Source organism: Drosophila eugracilis, unplaced genomic scaffold, assembly GCF_018153835.1.
Source record: "Drosophila eugracilis isolate 14026-0451.02 unplaced genomic scaffold, ASM1815383v1 contig_1197, whole genome shotgun sequence".
NCBI lineage: Eukaryota > Metazoa > Arthropoda > Insecta > Diptera > Drosophilidae > Drosophila > Drosophila eugracilis.
Genome location: NW_024571981.1, coordinates 2,361,392 through 2,371,472, shown reverse-complemented (window position 1 = coordinate 2,371,472; position 10,081 = coordinate 2,361,392). Strand labels below are relative to the sequence as shown.

At 39.3% G+C, this 10,081-nt stretch overlaps 1 protein-coding gene across 2 annotated transcripts; it reads right to left on the bottom strand.

The window, feature by feature from the left end:
• Positions 1-5,648: 5,648 nt before the first annotated feature.
• Positions 5,649-8,132, bottom strand: LOC108118495 (phenoloxidase-activating factor 1-like). 2 transcript variants are annotated; one of them, XM_017231229.2, is made up of 3 exons: positions 8,059-8,132; positions 6,817-7,974; positions 5,649-6,614 (listed from the first exon to the last, which is right to left on the bottom strand). In XM_017231229.2, exons 2-3 carry the CDS (start codon positions 6,866-6,868, stop codon positions 5,767-5,769), a joined length of 900 nt encoding a protein of 299 aa, XP_017086718.2. In that variant the 5' UTR covers positions 6,869-7,974; positions 8,059-8,132; the 3' UTR covers positions 5,649-5,766. The 2 variants fall into 2 exon arrangements, with proteins under 2 accessions (XP_017086718.2, XP_017086717.1); XM_017231228.2 differs by lacking the exon at positions 5,649-6,614 and having other exon boundaries at positions 6,766-7,960; positions 8,059-8,131.
• Between the last annotated feature and the right edge of the window lie 1,949 nt (positions 8,133-10,081).

Below are 10,081 nucleotides of genomic sequence, written 5' to 3'. Positions count from 1 at the left end.
CAAGCAATTAGTAACGTTTTCTTCTGCTTTAGAAACTTTCTGATCACAAATAAGAGAAATGCAATCAATGCTGGAATATTGAGGTAGTGAGGAAAATATGAATGAAGAAAATTTAATATACTCGTACATTGACATAAGAACTTTCAAGAACTTCAATAGTGTCACTACTCTTTCGTAGAGTATTAAATAGGACAGCAGGATAAAGGGGTGGCGATCCTGAACTCGTTAAGTTTTAAATTCGCTCCCTTACACGCACTTTGCTTCTCTCGGCTATCCCGAGTTTTTCTTACTTCCACTTTCTCTTTTGCTTAATTTTTCTTTACTTCTTTTTTTTGGTTCGGCATACACGCAATTGTCATTTATCACTTTTTATTGATTGCCGTGAATTTATCAATATCCGCTTTTCCAGAGAACAACGACAGGAGCCGCCCGCGGTGAGTGGATGTAAGGTTTCGTCATTTCCCTCTCATTGCCATATACGCGCGTAACAATTTTTAATGCCTTTCATTGGGGTTTTCCTTGCTTTTTTTCGGCTGCTCTCCTCTTATTCAAGGCATGAAATTGATGCGCTCTACATGGGTATCGTGAGGAGGGGTGGGTGGTTACAATATTTAATGTGATTATTTTGAACATTTTTATTGGTTAAGCGTAAGCCGGATATCGGTCATGATATGAAGGAAAGCGGAGTGACGTGAACAGGTGCATTTATTATCCGTGAGTGGGGCAAGAAAACTCACCTCGGTTATTTATAGCCATGTTCGTGAAAGAAAAGGAAACGCCAATGTCAGCGGAAAGTGCTAAAAAATGTTAGCCCACAATGAATTGGCCATGAATGATAGCCAAAATTAAATGTACATTAAGAGCTCCTTAAATTATGTACGGCTTCTTTCTGTGAAATTTTCAGGAAAATGCTGTTCTTGAATAATTTAGTTGCGTTATTATTTCTATTTATAAAAGCATATTCCATTAGGAGATTTTTCTAGCAAGGTTCTTCTCTAATTATTTTAATAAATTTTTCTATTTTTTCCATAAGAACTCAAGATTTTTTACTTCAACTTACTTACATTACCCGAATCAACGATCGGGTTTTTCAACGGATTTCGTTGGTCGAGAGCATTATCGTAATGCCGATTAGCATTATGTGCTGGCACATAAGCTTTCTCCCACTTGACGGGAGTGCCATAAAAAACCTCAACCTCATATCAAGGATACTCGTTACCCTTCAACCCAATTGGAATATCCCAAGCCAAACCCTTTGTCCACAATGGCAGCTTAAGTCAGCCGAAATCCCAAGGACTTTGCGCTAAGACCCAAACTCGCATGCAATTTGGGCAAATGTATTACATTCAATTTGAATACTAAGCCGCTTACCAACACTAAAAGTTTGATGTGCGCACAATAAACAGGATTTTTGGTTACAATTAGCATGTAAGCTTGGCTAAAACGGGTGGCAAAATGGCTGGGGAAAAGGTCAACTCGAGGTTGACTCGGGCACTGACTTTGCCCAACCAGCGCAATTAACACAAAGGGAACTTCGAATGTACATTTGACTGTATATATAAGTATATATATATATATATATATATATTTACATTTGCGGGTAGATCCTTTGAGTGCAAGAAGGCGGAAAGAGCGGCGAAAAGAAACGGATACTTATTTAAAATTTATGTAGCGTAATTACAAGCGATTTAACCCGTTGCCAAAGGGCCACAGAAACGAAACCTTTTCTCCATTTTTTCCCCTTTTTTTATCGCCGAGTTGTTGTTGCCTCGCATCAAATTAAAAAAGTGTAAATAAAATAGAAAAACCGCTTTTGGGTGGCAGAGGTAATGGAGTTAGTTGTAGGGGACAATTGCGGTCGGTGAGTGGAAAAACTTGTGCATAATCATTATCGAAAACAATCTCATACGCTCGAGTGGCATAACCTCTTGGTGGACACATTTAATTAGTGGAATGGACTTCCCGTGGCCAGGATAATGATGCGGATAGACCAGCTGAATTTTTGTTTTGGTTTAGTGGGAGAGGAATACGTGTATTGTGGTTATCTAGACTGACAATAAGTTCTTTGTTTCGTTTTTCTACAAATTTTCATACCATAATATTAAGTAAATTACACATAGAACTTATTAAGTGGATTTTTTACGAAATCTCTATCAAAAGACTTCATTCATTTCTACCGCTCTGCGATCCATTTTAGTTACAAATACAGCGGAGCAGTGTAGATTTATGGCACTAGAAGCTCTTTAATTACACCTGCGGTGGGTGTTAAACCAAATCTGGAACGCTCACCCACCTTCGTCCAGTGATTTTGCTCCTGCCGTTGGATCTGCCTGTTATGTATATAATTTAATTAGTGACACCCACGCAGAGAGACCTAGTGAAGCCGCAGTTGGAGCGGTTTGTCTTTGGCCTAATGATTTTCATGTCTCGGCATACTAATTTCCTTCAGGTAGCTCGACTCCACCTCTTTCTCGACCACCCAACCTTACCATCCTTATCGTCCTGGTCTTTCTAGTCGCCCTGGTCTAAGTTATGGCGGCCCATTAGACCGATGGCATAAAGAAATTACTCACCATTTGATGCTCAAATTTATTGCGTGAGGTTGTCAAGGGAGTGGCCTCCAGAAAAAGGGGCCAAGGAGAAAATAACGAGATTCAAATCGAATGCTGATTAATGCGTCATGTAAATTGAAACTGAAGTGGCATCGTCTTTCACGGCCAAAGAGGCTTGTTAATGCGTCCTGTCAAATGGTTGACAATTTGCCACATTTCCCTCTTGTACGACTTGAGAATATATTGAAAGTAAATGGGTGAATAGATCCCCTACCAAACTATGTGATTCTCCATCTTCGCATTTAACAATGGTGTATCTAATTTTGTGTTAAGTAAGTGAACGACCAAAGTAAAAGATCATTAGATAATATAACCCAGAGATCCATAAAATTAATTTCAAATTAAAGTATAAATATATAGAAAGTATATCTTAAATAGCTAGATAAACCACCCAGTTAAACCAATTTAAAAAAAAAAAACTTTCTTTTTTTTCTTTCCTACTGCTCCTTTTAATCAGCCCCTTAAGTATGCCATGAAACTCTTAAATGTTGATTAGCGCCTTTACTTGGGTCACTCAATTCATGATAAGACGGACGGACGGGGCATTAATACTTTTGATTTAATAATTACGTAGCGCATAAATTAATCTGCAAGAGGTCGCGCCCGGACATAAACAACCCGGTAAGCCGAAGGATCCGAAAGGATGCTATCCTTGGACCCAAGCCATGAATAAATTCCTGCGGCCGCGCACTGTTCGCCTTCGGTTATCAGTCAAGTCGAGTCGTAAAAGCAGCGCACCACAGCCTCAGACTCCCGAAACCAGAAAGCTTGTAATCTTAATTATATATTACAAAGTGTTGGGGTTTTCCAAGGAGGCGGGGGCAGGGACACATTGCCAAGGCGGCTCAGTCTCGCCAGTTTTGTCCTGAAAAATAAGCAGGAAATGAATGAATTTTTCAGTGGCATAATCCCAAAATGTGCCAATGTGTTCCCACACCCACAGACCATCGCCCTTCTCCTTTTGCAACCGCAATCCACCAAACCATCTTAGAAGCTAAAGACGCACCCCCACCACCCCTTCTCAACCATCTTTGGCAAACTCAACCCCTCCCTGGCACTTGTCATAAAATATTGTCTGGTTGGGAAAAGAAAACTTTTCAATGCCCTGCCTCAAGACGACAAAACGTAACCACACTGTAAAAACCAAATTATGAATCTTTTTTGTTATTAGAAAATGCATTCTAAGAGTTATAAAAAGTATTCCGAAATATATGAAAATGTAGAAAATGCTGGATCTATTGTAAAAAAAAGTTAACAATAATAATTTTATCTCAGTGCACTCTCATCTCATACCCACCCGTTGCGTAGCCTCCCCACCCCTACAACACCCCTCTTCTAGCGCCAGACATTGAAGTGTATAAGAATAAGTGTTGGGATTAGGCGCTTGACTTGAAAATTTTATAAAACAAAATTTTTGCATAAGCTCTGCTGGGGCTCCAAAAAAAAAAAATAAAATAGGGAAAGAGAGGTTTTGTTGGTTAGCAGAGTTAAGCGCGTTAGCTGTTCAAGGATTTAATGGAAAATCGCGTTGGCGTTCGCCCGCTGAGGAAAACGCAGAGAGCAGCCACTTGGGATGGAGTGGAAAAGTCGGAGAAGCGGGAAAAACGAGCAGGAAAAGCGGATAGCAATGGGAAACGGCAACGGGGTAAATCACGCATTTAATTCCAAAACATTTAACAGTTTATTTTTTGCTGGCTCTTATCTAATATTTTACAAACCATTTATATGATGATTAGCGCTAAGTGTTTTTTGGTAGAGGGAATCAAGTTGGGCAAATTAGCAACGAAAAATGGGAAACTCTTGAAAACAATACTGGGAAAGCAGTCAACTGCGGAAGATTTTTGAAGTCATTAAATGACTTACATTCAAACCAAAAATGTATATTTTATAGAATGTAACAAATATTCAGCGGATTTATGATAATATTAAACTATAGTAAATGCATAACTTATCGGGTTTTCTTTCGCTGAGGAGCATTAAAACTAATTGCATACTTTTCGCCGGCAGAAAACGGATGTCACGCCCCGGACCATGGAAATTAAGTGAAAAATTACAAGGCAACAAATAATTATACACTTTGCCCCTGCACTTGAGGTTGCCATACACTGCGGATGGTGGGCGGTATGGGAGTGGATGGGGAGGTCACACAATGGCATTTCTGCTTGCATAATTATGAAATTACTCTGCCACAGTCGAGTGGCGAAATTCTTGTGTGTGCACTTCCTCAGCCAGTTCCTCTTCTCTAGAGCTTTCTCTTTGCTTTCTTTTATGCAATTTAATAACGTGAAGATATTTCAAGGCATTATATATTCAAATAGAGAAATGATCTACTATAATTCGTTGGTAATAGTTGATCTTTTTTCTTTTAGTGCTTACTGTAATAATTCAAAATTCCTTTATTTTATACATCTGGAAATTTACGTAAATGGATCAGTTTTCCCAAAACCTATTTCGACACAAAAGGAACCCCCATCCTCTTTTTTAAGATTCTTTGCTAACTTTTCCTTTTCCCCGTTAATGCTCACTTTTAATTCCCCACTCCGCCTGGTGCCGCTCATTAGTCTTACAAACTATGCACATGCGAACCTTTGCCATTGTCCTGACACTCCGCGCACTTCGTCCTGCTTGAAAATGGGCCCCTTCTACTTCAACTCCCTTCGTGATCTTCGTGAATGGCCAGCACATCCTGTTGCCAGGACCCAGACGACGGCATTCAAGGACTGCTACGCTATGGAAAAATCCCTTTTTATGAATGAGTCGCGGTGCCATTTGCATATTAACGGCTTGTAGCCCTAATATGTGCATACTCCTGACCCTTGGCCCCGACTCGCCGCTCCTCCCCTCTCCGCTGTATTTGCATAATAATTTTATGGTTGGCTGCAGTGGAATAGGAATAGGAAAGGCCAACACCAGGGCAAAAGCCATTGTTGCCGGCCAAGTAGCAGGCCATTAATGGAAGTAAAAGCCTTCAGAAAAACCAGTGCGAAACGTATCTACCATTTTATGTTTCTCGTGGCCTTCTTGTTGTTCGAAATGTTTTGAAAATATTTTAGAGGTTTATTTGAGAATCTAATGATTAATTTAAAAATATTTTTTAAAAATATTTATATATTAAGGACAAAAATGTGAAGTACCACAAATACCATTGGCTTAGTTAGTCCACAAAGTTATTCTCAATCCAGTTCCTAAACGGCGATACACGTAATATTGGCAATAATTCTATTTCCGAAGTAGGATATGAAATGACTGTTATTAATATTCCAATAAGGTAGAAGTTCGTTGGTTTTTCGTCAACCACTTCGACTCCCATTATAGGGGATCCGTTAAACAGAAGGTTACGCTTGTCTCTCAAAGCACACAAATTATTCTCGTTCATCAAGATGGGAATTAACATCTTCGAATTGCAGAACTGCAAACTTGCCGTGTGCACCTTCATCTTCTGTCGATAATAGTCGTCCTCCTCCCAAGTCTTCTCTGACGTGTACACTTTTTTGAATCCAGTTATCTCCAGACTCTGGAAGATATAATTGTCCTTATCTTTCGCTAAAGGTGGCATACAGATGGGCTGCACGAAATTTGATAGCTCTACGCTTCGAACCAGTTTGGCCAGTGCAAGGTTATAGTTAAACGATAATGATATTGTATGCCCCGGATGTACAATCAGGTCCTCGATTTCTACCACCTGTGAGGCCGGAGTGCACTGTCTAGTGCCATTCCCCTCCCGACAATCGCCCAGTTGAAAGAAGTCGTCAGTGGCTCGCCAGTCGCCAAACAGAATGAACGTGGGTGTGGTCACTGCCTTGCCTATTACACACTCGGCAGGAAGGATCACATAACGTGGTTTTATCAGCACCGAAACGCATTTAAACTCAGCAGTGTAATTTTCCGGATTTCCATATCCAACGCGACCAACCCAGGGGTATTCATCTGGTCCAGTGATCTCTTTTCGATTATAGAGCTCGCTTTCCCGCAGATTTCCACACTGTAGTTGTCCGCGAATTGCTACAAAGAATCAACTTGATTTATATAAAACTTAGCTATGTGCGCTTATAATTTATTCATCCACTCAAAGTCACTTAATGTACTCAGTACTTCGTAATGTTATCATAATTGTCTGTTCCCAAATAGCTTTTAACAAAAAAATCACAAGATCTTGGAAGTATTTAAATATTGTTATTAATAAGTCTTAGAAATTACAACTTACATGTTAAAAATAATGATAATAATATATAAAACTCTTGACTACCGCGAAACATCTTGTAGCTAGCTTTAATGAAAACTGATTCTCGATCAGTAGAATGAACAGGTTTATGAGGGTTATATGTTAAAGCTTTCACTCATTACAAACATTGAGAAGCTGCATACTGAGACTAAGTTGAGAATACTTAAAGCTTTGATTTTATATTCTATTAGTCGTTATGCCTGCGTGCACCAATCTGAGACAACAAATGATATTAAAACACTAAACAAAAACTTAAAATCAGTATGAAAATCTTTGTTTATTTAATCCTCAATGTTATTTAAGATCCAGTTTCGGAATGGATATATTCGCAATATTACGAATGAATCGATTTCCGATGAGGGATAAGTAATCATCGCGTTTAATATTCCAATTAGGTAGAAGTTCTTCGGTTGCTCGTCCACAACTTCGATTCCCATCAGTGGAGACCCATGAAAAAGTAATTTTCGCTTATCTCTTACGGCGCACAAATTATTTTCAGTTAGCCGGACAGGCACCAACATTTTCGAGTTGCAGAACTGCAGACTCGTCGTGGTCACCTTGAACTTCTGCCGATAATATTCGTCCTCCTGCCAAACCTTTTCTTTCAAAAACGATTTCTTAAATCCAGCGATCTCCAAAGTTTGAGCTATGTGGTTGCCTTTTTCTTTCTCTGCTGGTGGTAAGCAGATTGGCTGCACAAAGTCGGAGAACTCTACGCTTCGCACCAGTTTGGCCAGTGCGAGGTTATATTGTAGCTCTGAACTAATGTACCCTGGATGCACCACCAGGTCCTCAATATCCACCAATTGAGGGGGCGGGGTGCACTGCCTAATGCGCTTATCCGAACGACAATGGCCAAGTAGAAAGAATTTATCAGAGGCTCGCCAGTCGCCAAACAAAATGAACGTGGGTGCGGTCACATTCTCGCCTATTACATATGATGCGGGAATGATCGCATAACGTGGTTTTATTAACACCGAAAGGCTTATGAATTCGGCACTGTTATTATTCCAGTCCCCGTAACCAGCGCGACCAATCCAGGTGTACTCATTTGGTTCCGTGATCTCCTTTCGATTATACAGTTGACTTTCTCGTAGTTTTCCACATTCAACTTGTGCGTGAATTGCTATAAAGGTTAATCTTGGTGAAGGAACACATTTTGCTTTGTTTCTAATCATCTAATCATTCCGTTGGCTATCTATTTAGTTAGACCTTTCAACTTACACGAACAAAATAAAGACAATGTACAGAATAATAAAAAGAATACTCGCAAGCGGACAACCATCTTAAAGCTAGAGTTAATCGAAACTGATTCTTATCGTCTGACTGAACGGGTTTATGAGGGTTATATTAAAGCTTTTGCTCAGTATAAGCTGATACTTGAAATACATATTGAGATCAATGTTCTGATAATTAATGTTGAAACTGAAAAACTTTTAAAACCTTTTAGACGATTGGAAAGGAGTAAGTATTTATTCATTGGCAATTTACACAAATAATAAACCCTATACCAACTTTGATTGATCATTTTTAAATAGACACACACGCAACAAATCCAAAACAAATTTAGCTTTTGAATAGAATTTGTTATTTAAAATTTATTGCAATTTAATCTACTCGACACTCATTCCCTTACAAAATTCCCAATTGGACGGGCCGCGGAACATCATTAAATTTGACACTGGTCCTGTTCCGCCCACAGGCTTTTATTTTCATTTTATTTTCCCATGGACTGGGCATAATTGTCCTAAGAGGAATTGCTGCCAGGACAATGGTTGGGGAGTGGCCGCGAAGGAAACTGAGGAAACTGGCCACAAAAGTGCCGCATCAAGTGACGCACATTTACATAATTATTAGAAACAGTTAAATAAGTCCACAAATTGTACACTGGCCAGCACACGGGGGACTCATTACTAACATTACTTACTGGCGAAGAGTAGGGCGAATCGGCCCGAGGATGCGGATGTAGATGCCGCCGCTATCTGGCAGCCAAATATCTTGGCTGTAATTTAGAGACTCGACTCCCAGGACGAGCCTTAGACTGCTTCAGTTGACGTGCGTGCCTTCGACTATTTAAAATTGTTTGCCTCTTGACAGGACCAAGGGCATGGAATCGGATGGAGGGTGGGAAATAAAATAAAATGTAATTTTTATTAGGCTTGGTGGTTTTTATTGTCTGCTTTATCGTTCTTACAAGTCCTTGTCTGATATTTGTCTATGGCATGTCCTGGTTGGTCATGCCACAAGTCGCACACAAGCTCACACAAACATACACGCACACACTGATAAATAGACTTGGCCACAGGACACGGCCTCACCGACCGCCTCCTTTGGCCCTTTGAGATATTTTCGGTTTTGTTCTTGTTCTTGTCTTCTATTTTTTTATGACTTTTTTATTGACTTGATTATTATGTTGTTTGTTGTTTTCGGCCAGCCAAAAGTTTTCTTAGGCCCCCACCATAGGAAATTAAAAAATAATTTAGAGCCTGGGTTCAAGGGTTGTGCTGCATAAATTGTGTAGCACAGCCTGTGCTTGATTGCCTTCGACTGGTCTAATAAATAACACTGGGGAGTAAGGTTCACGGGAAGGGAATTGGATACCCTGAGATACCCTGTAAGTTGGTTGAATTGTATTTGCACTTTATCATTTTAAATTTCTTATGATCGAATCATTAACAAATCACAAATCAATACCAAACTAAATAGTAATATTGCTTAAAAAGATATATAAATAAGCCACATTGATGCATACATCCATCCATACCCTTTTGCCTCCTTTTTAACCATTGTTCATGCTCAATAGAAAACATAGACATAGACTTATATAAGTATCTGCCCATATATGAGACTGTTATTATGGCTTCACTCATATTTCACAGGACCCCAACACGAATGCCAACTAAATCAGGTTTAGTACAAAATATGCGACGAGTGTTATTTAAACCTGTGCGCACTCAATAAATTGCGAAATAGAAAATAAACAAAGAAAATAAAGAAAAAAGTGAAATTTGAAGTTTCGCCAATTAATGGAAAAAAGTGTCCAAGACACCTTGACAACATGCTTTGACAATTTATTGGTCAGATGCCAAATGAAATGCTAGATGAAAATTCCTTGAGTAACTTTCCGCAAGCGTTTTCGAAGGAAAACTAATAACGAAATGGGTATCGAATGACCTAAGGAGGGTCCAGATTAGAAAAGTTCAATTGATCTGAAGAATTATAGCTTATGTACTGATGCTCTTAAAGT